Source organism: Glycine max, chromosome 15 (assembly GCF_000004515.6).
Source record: "Glycine max cultivar Williams 82 chromosome 15, Glycine_max_v4.0, whole genome shotgun sequence".
In the NCBI taxonomy this organism is placed as follows: domain Eukaryota; kingdom Viridiplantae; phylum Streptophyta; class Magnoliopsida; order Fabales; family Fabaceae; genus Glycine; species Glycine max.
Window position 1 is genome coordinate 50,389,986 of NC_038251.2, and position 14,806 is coordinate 50,404,791.

General features: G+C 29.9%; 2 protein-coding genes across 2 annotated transcripts; one reads left to right on the plus strand and one right to left on the minus strand.

Moving 5' to 3' along the window:
• Positions 1 to 1,238: 1,238 nt before the first annotated feature.
• LOC100785525 (pentatricopeptide repeat-containing protein At1g20230) lies at positions 1,239 to 3,614 on the minus strand. Its single transcript, XM_014767792.2, has one exon. It carries the CDS (start codon positions 3,153 to 3,155, stop codon positions 1,416 to 1,418), a length of 1,740 nt encoding a protein of 579 aa, XP_014623278.2. The 5' UTR covers positions 3,156 to 3,614; the 3' UTR covers positions 1,239 to 1,415.
• Positions 3,615 to 11,253: 7,639 nt separating this feature from the next.
• On the plus strand, positions 11,254 to 13,484 carry LOC102667121 (pentatricopeptide repeat-containing protein At1g79080, chloroplastic). The gene has a single exon (XM_006598123.4). It carries the CDS (start codon positions 11,565 to 11,567, stop codon positions 13,278 to 13,280), a length of 1,716 nt encoding a protein of 571 aa, XP_006598186.1. The 5' UTR covers positions 11,254 to 11,564; the 3' UTR covers positions 13,281 to 13,484.
• The last annotated feature ends 1,322 nt before the right edge of the window (positions 13,485 to 14,806 follow it).

Sequence of the window (14,806 nt, forward strand, 5' to 3'; positions counted from 1 at the left end):
TATTTGCAACACATCTATTTCTCTTGTTTCAATTGGATTAAAGGAAGATTTTTGAGAAAAGTTTTAATTTGAGTATAAAATCAGTTTAAAACCAATTCATCCCCTTCTTGGTTTGTGATTTCATGAGCAATTATTTCTAACATATTTTGTTATTATTTTTATATTAAGTTGAGACTATGGAACTTTCACAAGTTTACGTGGACTCTTGACTTTAATAATCTTGCATTGCAAAAGAACAATCAAAATCCTTCCTTTACAATCCTCTTGATCATCTTTAGCAGAACTGTACAGGAACAGCTTTCAGTTTTCAATGATGAGAATAATCACTGCAGTTCATCCATCCTTGTGCTAGTCTCCATAGAGGAAGCTGTAGGATTGGGTAGCTTTCAATGAAGAGGAAGTTCAAGCAGCAGAAACTCTTTCAACAAGTAAATTGTGCCCTCACACCTGAAGTGACAGCATTTTGTGAAGCTACTCAATGGTCAAAATAAAAGAGATCTACAATGTGGTTTGCACTGGGTATAATAATCTAGTCTTGACCTCTTTGCCCTAATAAGACTAGCTCTGGTAGTGGTAGGATAGGACTATTAGGTCTCTTCCTGATCAGTTCAGCATCTTAATTTCAGTTATACCTGGATGCATATTCTTTGTAGAAGAATATTGGTATCTTTATCAGAGGGCAATTTGCTGAAGATTGATACTGTACATTGGTCCACTTTGTAATATTTTGTAGTCATTTAGCAGATTCCAATACTTTACCTAACCCACCATATGAATATATTTAATTCGTTATATCTAGCAGTTCATGCGTCATGTGTACGCAGTTATCACATTTTTTTTAACATTTCAGCACAAAGTGGAAGGGGTATTTCAAAATAAATAATTTCATAAATTTTCTCACGATGCTTATTCCTTCATATACCAATGAATTTTTTGCTCGCCATACTCTAAGTAGGAATACAAAGTACAAAGTATACAATGAAAGTTTGTCATTGAAAAGAAAAAAAGATAAATCAACTTATATTAATTCATTCTATTCTATTCATACAACTGAAGCAATCAGCATATCTTTGTCACAAATTCCGGAGAATAATCAGAAACAAGCTCCTCCTGATGTCATTTCAACTGGTTGAATGCACAGTGCAAGCATCCCCATAGAGATATTTTCTTGAAAGAAATTAGTTTTTATTGCTAAGAGAATCTCTTGACATTGGTACATTGGCTGATCAAACCGCAGGTGGACCCAATTTTTTAAAAATATCTTATCAAATAATGTCATAGATAATGTCTCCAATTTCACAACAAACACATGAATTGTACTTTACAATTGTATTTATAAGTTTACTGAAATTTTGAAAAGACAGACTCGGATAGGACTTTTGTCACCACTTAATCCCAATATCTGGTTCAAATAATCACCACAAGTCTTGACAAGAACAATTTCCATTTCTGAAGTGATGAAACCTCAAGGAGTCTCTAACAATGATTGTCACACCAACAACCTTAGAAACGTACTTAATGGCATTGTGACAGTCACCACAAATTCTCAGATTCTTGAAAACCCGTATAGATGACTGTCCATTCAAATTGAGTATCCCAAAGGCAACAGCAAGCTTTTCACTGTGGCTGCAAAGACTCTCAGCTTTTTCCTCTTGGTCAATATCTTGCAGAACATAATCAGTATCAGGCTTATATCCAGCCGATTTCATTTTCTCACCCAACTCATCCAGAAAATTATAGATTTTATCGCTCTCCATGTTGTTTTTGTCTCCAACAACAAAAGTGTGAACTCTATCTCCCACTTGAAGCCAACTACAGCCTGGAGTTTTGGTAATTCCTCTCTCTTTCATCAATATTCTGGCTTCTGAAGCTTCACTCCACAATTTGGCAGTGACAAGGATGTTGAATAATGAAACATAGTTTCCAGGGTTGTTGGGCTCAATTTCAAAGAGTTTATTGGCTGAAATTTTTGCCAACTCCACATTCTTATAAACTCTACATGCACCAAGTAGTGCTCCCCAAGCACTGGCAGTTGGCTCCATAGGCATTCTCTGTATAAACTCGTATGCCTCGTGAAGCCGACCAGCACGGCTGAAGACATCAACCATGCATGCATAGTGATTAGCATCTGGTTCTACTAGATGATCCCTACCCATTGAATTAAATATCTGGAGTCCTTCCTCTACTAGCCTTGAGTGGCTACAACCAGACAAAACACCAGTAAAAGTGACAGAATTGGGCTTGATCCCTGACTGAAGCATGCTCTCAAAGAGCAAAAGCACTTCTCTTCCATTCCCATGCATTGCATTTGCAATGATCATCGTGTTCCAAGCAACAACATCCTTTCTGCATATCATATCAAAAACATTCCTTGAAAGATTCAAGTCACCACATTTAGCATACATGTATACTAGCGCCGTCATTGTTGTTAAGTCCCCAATTAACCAATGCCTAAAGACATAGCAGTGTACCTCCTTGCCCATCCTCAAGCTTTCTAAAATAGAGCAAGCTGGTAAGAAACTACTAATTGTGATCTGATTAGGTTTAAATCCCAAATTTTGCATCTTCCTAAGCATCTCCACTGCCTTCTCTGTTTGCCCATTTTCCATGCAGCCCCCTATAACAGCATTCCATGTAGCTTCATCTGCTTCGACTCCTTTGCTGCTCATCTGGGAAAACAAGGCAAGACCCTTATCATATTCTCTGTTTGTGAAGTATGCTGTTAAAACTCCATTCCAAGACACAACATCTCGATGAGGCATCAAATCAAATACTAGCCTAGCTTGTTTCACACTTAAACATCTTGCATACAGGCTCACAAGTGCACTGCAAACAAACACATTTTCAATCATCCCATGTCTCACTGCAAATCCATGAATAGCCCTTCCAGACTTCAAATCTTTCAATTCTGAGCACGCAGGCAAAATGCTAGACAGAGTCACCGAATTCGGCTTCACCCCATTCCATCCCATTTCGCAAAAAACAGCCAGGCCCAGCCTAGGCAATCCACAATTAACATAACATGATGACATCGAGGTCCAAGAAACCACATCTTTCACAACCAAATCATCAAAAACCCGCCTTGCACCTTCTACGCATTTACACTTCCCATAGGCATGAATCAATGCATTGCCCAGGAAAGCATCCGACATCATCCCACATCGAATGGCATCATCATGAACCTCCTTGACTCTCGAGGCATCACCAGAGGCACCACAAGCCTTGGCAACAGTCAGAAACACCGAGTTGTGGGGTTTGATCCCACGTGCCCGGAGTGAAGCATAGAGCCGTATGGCCTCATTTGGAAGTCCACGGGTGGTGAACGCTGAAATTAATGTGGAACAAGTGGTGGGGTCTGGTTGAGGAATATTATCAAACAGTTGTTGGGCACGCCTGAAATCACCCACATTTAGAGCTGCCTTAAGAAGCCTGAGACCCAAGTGAGATGGGATGTTAGTGGGCACAGAGGGAGCCACCTTTGTTGAAGTTAGCTGCTTCCAGATGGAAGAGGATTGAGTTGAGTGTGTGATGCTGAAGAAAGGTGGCAAAACAAACCCAAATACTACACAGTTGCACACTCTTCAATTGGATCCATTCTTGTAGTCGGATTCGGCGTTCGGGTCGGGTAAATTTAAAATTGGTATTCTTGTATTGTAACACTGTTTGACTTTGACTACTAACCTCTTTTTAAAAAGGTGATTGCTTTTCGTTAAAAGTTTTTTAGAAAAAAAATTAAGAGATAATAATTTTAAAAAATAAAATTAATCTACATACCTTAAATAATAATAATGTAATTGATTAGTGTGTGTGTATATAACATAATTAAAACTAAAAAGAGCTAATACTTTTTCAAATGATAAAAAATAATTTTAGAAGTGCATTAAAAAGAATTTAATTGGTGTTATTTAGACATATGGTAATAAATCGTCTTTTTTTTCAAGATTTATTCTTTTTTTTTTTTTGAGGAGGAGGGTTAAGAAGTGATCATTATCCATCTCGCAATTAGGAATGAAAAAGTGTACTTAGATTTTATAGTTATTCAAAAAAATATCCATAAGTAAAAAAGATAATTACTTATACTTAGACAGAGTATGGGACAAATATTTACTTACAAATTTACACAGGCATGAGTATGGATATAGGTACTATAGTATTCATTTCACGTTGTCCCGCACATGTCATATATATTTAATTATTTATTTATTTATAATTATAATGTGTTACATTAATAAATAATATATATTAATTTAATTTTATGTGAAAAAATAATTATGCATGTTTTTAATTTTGTGACTAATAATCTAACAATAACAAAGACATAAAATTTCCGAGTGGATCCTTAAATCTAATCCCTTCATTTGTGATTAATATTCTATTGATAGTTTTAAGTATTGTTTTTATAGTCTAATCCTTAGTCTTATTATCATGTTTTAGTGTCTATTGGTATTAGTGGATCAAAGCAATATGTAGACTTAGGAGATAAGCGTATGCAAAAATATGGAAAAATTGATATGATGATGAGGCCAAATATCTTATCTATTAGTGTTTTTTTATAATTTATGATATATAATTATTAGCTAATTAGTTTTAATGTATTCTTTTTTGACGAGTCTTAGAGAGTCCGTTACCACATGATGTCCAAGTTTAATTAAAGCTTGTGTTAAACAATAAGAACATTATAAACTTTAAGAATCAGTATGTCTAAGTTGAATGATTATCTTTGTAATGTTATTTATGTATGACTTGAGTTTGGACCAATCAATGTTATGTTTGTTTGTTTTTAATATTATGTGTGGGTGCTTTTAAAGTTATATTTTCTAAATCTAAGAATGCATTTTTAGTTTACTTGTAATTGTTTTAATTATTTTTTTATTGATTTATTAACTTTATACAAAAGTAAAGTGTGGGGCGCGGTGCAAATATGAGTATATAGGTATCGAGTCGACCCGGGGGATGAAGATTAAAATTGTTATCGTGTGGGTATGGGAACGGGGTACTAGGATTTTTTTTTAATGCGAGTATGAGAATGAGTACTACAGGATCCTACTCATTACCCTCCAAACTTCGAAGACTCTCTTATTCATATAAGCTACTGATCTATGTCTTGCACGAGTATTAAATTTATATTTTATAATTTATAAGAATAACTTTTTTATATTATTTTGATTTTTTATATATTATTGATTATTTAGTTTAAATTTTAATAAATTTATATTAATAGATATGTCAACAAATATTTAAATATATTTTTATACACACATGCTCTAGAAATTTGTTACTATTAGAAGAGTTGTCCTACTTTGGTAGGATTCCCTTAACTTTGGTGATGTCTTGCACATGCTTCCTTTTGTCATTCTTTAAAAAAAATTGATTTAGTTAATTTTTTTGTAATTGTATTATTGATATGAAGTATCTAATAATTTTACCAATGACTAATCTTAGTCCAAAAGTGATATTGTGACAAAATCTTCTTTTATCATAGATTTTTAGATTAAATTAATTTAATATGTTAAATTTATCATATATACAAAAATGTTATAAGAAATAAGATCAAATTATTAGAATTAGTGATAAAAAGTAATAAAATTATTTGGATATATTAAAGATATGATATAGTTTAATTTATTTTTATTTTATTTAAGTACTAATAATATAACTAATAATTTGTAAATTGATTCAAATAAATTTTTATTTAATTATTTAAATAATTTCTTTATGACTAATATATGTAATAATTGATTGATTATTTTTTTTTCAAAAAAAATTATTATAAACCTAAATAAATAATAAAAATATTTTTTTAAAGTATTTAAGGTAATTCTATTAATATATAAGAAATATAATAATTTATCGTCAACAAATTTTGTAAAATAATTGATATTTAGTATAATAGTATTATTTAATAATCCTTACGAGAGATTATGTGTAAAATTAAGGTAATTGATAGTTTATTTTTATCCATTAGTTTTTTTTATATTAATAATTAATAATAATATTTAAAATAATAAATTATTATAATGAAAATCATTATAATACATAAATACTATAAATTATTAAATAGAAAATATACAGTAATGATAATAAATATAAATCATGAACATTAATTCTATTACTACTATGCGCTATCATATTTTATTATGTTAAAATTTATATATTGAAATAATATCTCTTATTATATGTAAATTGATGTATATACTAATTTTAGTTTAATATATTTTGTAATGTATATATAATTTTACTTATGTCTATTTGTTTGTTATGATAACATGATATTAATATATTATATTTGTAAATATATGTCTATCTATACATAATTGACCAAATCATTTGTGGTACATACTTAAATATTATTCTATGTAATATATGCATTTATGAAATATTGAAATGATAACATTATTATGTCACTTGTTGAATTTTTTTTCTTTAATTATCTTTACTCTTAGGGTGTATACACTTTAATTCTAAGGATTTTTTTATATATATTTCAAAGTAAGATATGTGGTGAAGAGAAAAATAAGAGAAATGAAAAATATATATAGTAAATATAAAAAAATATGTGTAGAAAGTAAAGATTATGTGAATATTTTTCTAATTGTAATTGCAAGACAAAAAAAATCATTCAAGTCATATATTTTTTTTACAATGTTTTTGAGCTTGTTATCATTTTTTAAACATTTATATCCAAAAAATTAACAAATTATAGAAATATACAACAATGTTTGTTTTTCTGCTAGCATTTGATAAATAAGAAATTTCTAGGACAATCAAAATAATTAATTAATCTTTTTTATTTATTTTTTTAGAAGAAGAAAAACTAAGGATAGTATTATGTTGAAGTCGTTATAGGAACATGATAGCTTAAAAATATTAAAATTCATGTTTTTTTTTGTAATAGAACATTCATGTTTCAATGGTTTACATAAATTCATTTTATAAACTCTCTTTAAGAGGAAAAGTCATCTTAAACATCTTACAAAAATTCAATAAAGCTATTTTTTAACATTATCAACTATCTATTAAGTCATTTTTTCATAATTTGATGTTCATGATCCAAATATAAAATTCAGCAAAAAAAAAATCCAAATACAAATCCAAAAATCAATTTCAATACAAATTTGAATGATTAAATATTATAAGCATGACATGATCAAAGACAAAAAGATATATATACATACATATATATATATATATATATATATTATCATTTTCTTCACAATTATGTTCCTTTCTTCTTTTTCCTTTCCCATAGCTCATGGCATCCAAACTTCAAATCCCTCAACTACACACAAAAATGAGAGAAAGAAAATCAAAGCAATAAAAAACAAAAGAAAATTAATAAAAGGAAAATTAATTTGAAAAATTAATTGGATATGTAAATAAAGTTAACACATAAGAAGGCAAATAAAAAGTCTATAAATGTACCAGGTTTTCTTACTTTTCCTACCCCATTTCTTTTATATTCTCTCTCTATATCAAAAACTTTGTCAACATAGCACCATATATGTTTTCACCATCCTTGAATATTATAAAATTATATATTCTCATGACTTTTGTTCCTAGAGGCACAAAGATAATAAGAAACAATTAAACTTATAATATGAATGAGATAAGAAAAAATTATTAGATTTTTTCTTCTTTGCCTGTAAAAATACCTAAGAAATAATAAAGTAAACAAAAATAATACAAAAGAAGAAAATAGTTAAAAAGTCTATAAAATGTAAGATGTTTTTTACTTTATATATCTCATCTATATATCTCATCGCTTTTCATTTTTCTCTTTTTCAACACAATACTATATATATTTTTTTTACCTCCTGGACTATTAGAAAATTATATTCCCTCATGATTTTTGTTCCCTAAAGACACAAAGATAATAAAAAGAAGAAGAAGAAGACAATTAAAAAAAAGTCTATAAAATATAAGAGGTTTTTAATTTACCTTATATATTCTAATTTCTCTCTTTAGATTAAAGAATTTTTTGCCAACACAGCACCACACATCTTTTTACAATCCTAGAATATTAAAAAATTATATATTCTCATGGTTTTCTTTCCCTAAAGGCACAAAGATAAAACAAAATTAAAAACAACTTAAAAAATAAGCAGTTTTAATTAATAAATTGGTAGGTTTTAAAATTTGAAAATGGGAAGTTTTAGTTAACCAATTTGTAGGTTTTTAAAATTAGTTTATCTTTGTTACTCTTGTTTATTTTTTTCAAAAGAAAACAAAAAAAGATCACAAAAAAAATAAAGAAAAGAAAGGGGAGAAAAATAATTAAAAATAGATATTGAAAAATATGAAAAAAAAATGAGTAAGTTGAAAGCAAATAACATAAGGATTTAATAAAAACAAAAGTTTTAAAAAAAAATTAAGAATTCTTTCAATTTTAGAATATGTGCATTCCAAAATATTATCTATTGTAATGACTTTAAAAAAAACATGAAGAATAATAAGAGGTACATGAGTTAGTATAAACAATTCCATTGAATCTTGCAAAACACTTTATAAAATTTCAAGAAGATTTTCTCATCTTCACATATAAAAGGAAAAAAATATATTTTTTCTTGTATTTATATAATAAAAAAAACTTCCAAGGACCATAAAGCATGAATATTTTTGTATCTTTTCTTATGATAGAAATATATTTTGTATGCAAACTTATAAGCAACAAATTGTGATACACAGTAACTAATAACAAAATTGAACAAAAAAAATGAAATTGAACCAAAAACAGGAGGACCAGGAACATAGGGGATTCAAAATAAGGGTTAAAAGAATGTAAGAACATTAAACATTAAATATAACCTGGAGTTCAGTTTTCGCTTGGGCTCATCAACAAACAATAAAACCCCTTTCCTTTTCTCGAGTGTAGACTCAAATTTCCTTCCCAGGTTCTTAAAGAAACCAAAGTAAAAAACCTACATTCAACCCTTCACATGCTTCAATGAGTGAGGACAAAAGAGAAGCAAAATAAATTAAATCATAGAGACAAAAAAAAAAAAAAAATAAGAAACAATCCTTTGATTCAATTACATAAAAAGAAAAATCAAAACCAAAGAGTTGTCTCTACAAACACATTCATATTTCATTCTCTGACCATGATATGAGGATTCCATGTATTTAACCCAAACAGGATTTGAAGGAATTGACAGAGTAAACATCATCATCTTTCACCAACCTTTGCCCAAAAATCTCACAATTTGTTAGTTAGTTTGACCAATCCCAAATAGAACAAAATATTTTGAAGGTATAAGACGATAAATAAACAAAGAAAAACATATGCAACATCATGCATATTCAAAATAGAAATAATCATAATGCAGATGCCAAGTAAAAGAAAGAAACTAAGAAATGGTACAAATTCTGGAATCATCATCGTTTCTACACCATATAACTGCGATCCATCATGGATGAGAATGATTGGATGTTGAGAACGGAAAAATGGTGACAATATGAATGGGAGATAAAAGTATATAGCATAATTGGAAAGAGGAAATGGTGAAGAGGCAAGAACATTTCGGGAGTTGAATGAAAAAATATTTCCATTACTCCGATTGGGGGAATGATACAGAAAAGAAGAAGAATGAACATTACATTTTTTGTAATATCAATTTAACATTTTGTAATGTGATTTTAAAAAGAGTGGGCATTAAGTTATAATTTAAAACCAATTGTGTGACTTCCTTGAATTTGTGTATTTTTTTAATAATTAAGGGCATAAGTAAGTATTTTAAAATTACACTAACCAGAAAGCAGTTAACAAAAGGAAATTCTCCTTTATCTATTATTATTATTATTAGTTTGAAATGTTAAAATCATAGATATCTTATGGATCATAATTTTGTTAATTATGTATTAAAAATATATATTAGTATTATCCAAAAGGAATCATAATATATGCTTGTAGTTTTAATTTTGAATGTTATGATCATAAAAATTGACTTGTAAAAATTACCACTATAAATTAGTTTGAATTAAAATATATGTTTGTATTATTATGTTTAATATTCAAATCATAAAATCATACAAAACATAATTTTTTTTAATTCAATCATTTTTTTAGACAATTTAGTAATTATTATGCATGATTTTGATATTGATAAGAATAAAACAAATAAAAATGAGATTGATTGCATTTAATTGAAAAGAATGAATGGGGTTGCCATGTGACATCATTCCATGAAATCAAACCTTCTTTTATATATATATATATATATATATATATATATATATAAGAGATCAAATTAATCTATTTAACTTTGATAATTATTATATCATTTTTATAATTTAAAGGTAATCAAATAATCTATATTTTAGTATAATTTAAAAAGTTTATATTGCATCAATTTTAATTTATATAAACAAGATAGAAAGTGATTTTGGATTAATATAAAATTTTGTATATATGATCTATGTAAAACAAACTTTCAATCCAACTGCGAGTTTTATGAAAATATTATTCAATTAAAAGTTATAAAATGATGTAATAATTATTAAAGTTACATGATAAATTTGATTCATCTTCATATATATATATATATATACTATCATATAAATTAAATCAATTTAATAAAATAAAAGAAAATAAACAATATAATACATAAATATCATTCAATCACAAATGACCATTTGACTTACTTAAAGTTAATTGTTTTAAAAATTAATAATTTATCATACAAGATGATTGTGATTGGATAATTATATAAAACTTTGACAAATGCTAACAAGTGTCTTAAGGATATTGGTTAAAAAATTTAATGTAAAAACATTTTTATTGGGAGACAAAAAATTGGATTATTCATAAACTTTTTTATATTTTCTTATAATTTATAAGAATATTTTTTTAATTTCTTAACCAATATGATAAGAATGATGGACAAAATCTTAACTTTTTATATTCTCAGTTTATAATTTTTTTTTCTTCCAACAACTAACATGTAATCTGAACATTTATATATTGGTTTCGTAAATAAAATATTAAACTTTTAAACTAGTTCGTTTGATAGAGAAGAAAGAAAATAAGAAAAAAAAAAGGAAAAAAAATAAATTTAAATTGAATAAAAAATAAAATGTAAAAAGTTAAAACTTTTTTCTCATAAAATCAGTCTTTGTTCTTACTCTCTGTCCGATTAAACAAAGGAAAAAGACTATTATATTTTCTTTTATCTCTATTTTTTTTTCCTTCAACTTTCTTCTCTTCCAAAAAGAAACATTAATGAAAAAGGAACTTTAGGTAAAATGTGAAAACTGATAATAACGCAACCATTATTTGGGTTTAGGATAACACAGAAAAAACGTAGTTGTGGTCGGAACGAAGCTGACGCTGCTGAATTCAAATCCCTACTTCAATATTCCTCACTGGTACCTCTCTCTCTCACACTCTCTCTGCATTCTCACTCACTTATTAATTCTCGTGAGTGATCAATCTCCAGTGTTATCATCACCGTCAAACTAGTTGCAACATTGCCAACTAGAACCATCCCATAATGTTTCTTGATTTTTGTTCTACATGCAAAACTTGACTAACTAGGATTCATTCACTACCACTATTCACTTCTTCAATCATGGCTTCACTGCTGAATACTGTGTCACCAGCCGCAAATTTATCTCACAAAACAAAAAGACCCACTTGTGGCGGTTTCTTGCACTCCCAGGTTCCAAATCTCCACACTTTTACCCTCCACAAGGGTTTTTCTAGGGTTTCGGCATCGACCCAGATTGCCATTTCCCCAAAAGATACCATTTTTAATCTCCCCAATTGGAGGATTGGGAGGAATGACCAAAAGGGTAAAGAGCTGAGGATCTATGATGCATTTCTGCATTTGGAGTATTTGGTGGGTAAGGGCCAAAAGCCTGAGGTAAATCAAGCGACTCAGCTTTTGTATGATCTTTGTAAATTCAACAAAGCTAGGAAAGCTGTTAGGGTGATGGAGATGATGGTTGGTTCAGGTATTATACCTGATGCAGCCTCTTACACACACTTGGTCAATTTTCTGTGCAAGAGGGGCAATGTTGGGTATGCAATTCAGTTGGTTGAGAAGATGGAGGGGCATGGCTTTCCAACTAATACTGTTACCTATAACACTCTTGTTAAAGGGCTTTGCATGCATGGGAACTTGAACCAGAGCTTGCAGCTTTTGGATAGGTTGACGAAGAAGGGACTCGTCCCAAATGCATTCACGTATTCGTTCCTTCTCGAAGCGGCATATAAGGAGAGGGGGGTGGATGAGGCCATGGAGCTTTTGGATGATATAATTGCCAAGGGTGGGGAGCCTAATTTGGTTAGTTACAATGTGTTGTTAACCGGGTTGTGCAAGGAAGGGAGAACTGAAGAAGCTATTAAGCTTTTCAGGGAATTGCCTGCGAAAGGGTTCAGTCCTAGTGTTGTGAGTTTCAACATTTTGCTGAGGAGTTTGTGCTATGAAGGGCGGTGGGAGGAAGCGAATGAGCTTCTGGCGGAGATGGATAAAGAGGATCAGCCTCCCTCGGTGGTCACTTACAACATATTGATTACTTCGCTTTCACTTCATGGAAGAACAGAACAAGCTTTCAAGGTTTTAGATGAAATGACGAGGAGTGGGTTCAAAGCGAGTGCTACTAGCTACAATCCAATCATTGCCCGCCTCTGCAATGAAGGGAAGGTGGATCTTGTTCTCCAGTGTCTAGACCAAATGATTCACCGACGCTGTCATCCTAATGAAGGAACGTACAGTGCTATCGCAATGCTGTGTGAGCAAGGTAAGGTGCAGGAGGCTTTCTTTATAATCCAAAGCTTGGGTAGTAAACAAAACTTCCCTATGCATGATTTTTACAAGAATTTGATAGCAAGCTTGTGTAGGAAAGGGAACACATATCCAGCCTTTCAGATGTTATATGAAATGATAAAGTATGGATTCACTCCAGATTCTTACACTTATTCATCTCTGATTAGAGGAATGTGTAGAGAGGGAATGCTAGATGAGGCTCTTAACATATTCAGGATTTTGGAAGAAAATGACCACAGACCCGATATTGATAACTACAACGCACTTATACTTGGTTTTTGCAAAGCTCAGAGAACAGACTTATCAATAGAGATATTTCTGATGATGGTTAACAAAGGATGTGTGCCTAATGAGAATACCTATACCATTCTTGTGGAAGGGCTTGCTTTTGAAGAGGAGACAGATATAGCGGCTGACCTGATGAAAGAGTTATATCTGAAAAAGGTTCTGAGCCAAAGTACTGTTGAAAGACTTTGTATGCAATACGACATCAAGGAATTAGTAGCAACAGGGTAGTGAAGTGACATATACTCCCATAGTATACAACAGAAAGTAAGTAGAGGTATATGAATGCCTTCATATATGAATGGAGTTTTCTCAGCTTGATTGCCTTTAGACGTTGATTAGTCAGGTAAAACAAAATGTTCCCAAATGCTTGGAATTTTGGTTGAATGTAATGTTTAGAAATGATTAATGAAAAGGTTCAAGCATATAAATTAATGCTGACTAAATTCTCTCCCATGCTTTATATTTAACACCATTTTGGAGAATTGAGTTCTTTTAATGATTTTGTATTGTCCATTTGTTGATTTGTTTCTTGGTTACAAATTTCTTTCCATGGTCTGATTGCCTTGTGAATATATGCACTTACCCTCTGCAGTTAAAACATGTCATTTACTGCAACTATAAATGCTAAAATCTCAGCAGGTTACTATCCCCTACTTTCTATTATTTCCTAGTGCTTTTGAAATATCTTAAGCGCTTCTGAGATGATGTAATGTTATTTATATGTAACATAGACCTCACGGTGACTTCGAATGACTCTCAGTTGTGAATGCCTATCATTTTAAATTAATTTCCCCTTTTGGCGTCTTAATTGAGTAAATAGGCACATAATGAACCACTTTCTTGTGCTCATTTTCTAAACATTAATCGGAATGAATGAAGAGGGTTTAGTTCACTTAGATGAATAGAGTGCGGGAGTTATTATAAATCTCTTAATATTTACTTGTTTTTAATTCTTGCGGATAAAAAAAAAAAATCATTTTGAACTTTAAGTTTGGTTAAGGCGAATTATGAATTGACACTATGCTCCTCTTTGGCACTTTCAACTGATATTTATTAATTTGTACAGTTGGGTAGGTTAGATATCAATCTATTATGTAAAGTATCTTTTAAAATATCTATGAGGGCGTCGACTCTTCAAGCCTGACTACGTATTATCGACTTGAGGGAAAACACAAGTTTATGACTGTTAGACTTATTTTCATCAATATAATGTTTTTCTTAACAAAAAACTAAATAAATTAATAATATAAATATATGTTATGAGTGTGTTATGTCAACCACCAAACAATTGTTCATGAGAATGAGAATTTGGGAATGTATTATAATGTGTTGAGGGTACTATTTATTTCATATAATTAAAATTTGTGATATATGTAGAATTATTTTTTGATATATAAATTATTACGTTTAAAGGTAAATTTGAATTGATAAAAACATTCTTTTGATTGGTTGATAATTTGAGGTCCAAGGATCCAATAATCTGATCCAATTAAGATTGTGAGATTTTAATTGAATTACACCCTAATTTCCCTCTATATATTAATGTAATTCTTGCTTTCCTAGTTTCTTGGAGAGGTTTCTGTCTCTTCCAAGTTAGATTTCTAGTTAAACTTTTCATTCATTTTTTTCCCTTCTCCCACTGTGTTATGAATTATGAATTTATGATCACGTTGTTTTATTCTATTTGCATGCATTGCATGTCCCAGTTACTTTTTTCATTAACTATTTTGCTCATTCACGAGCTTTTGCATTTT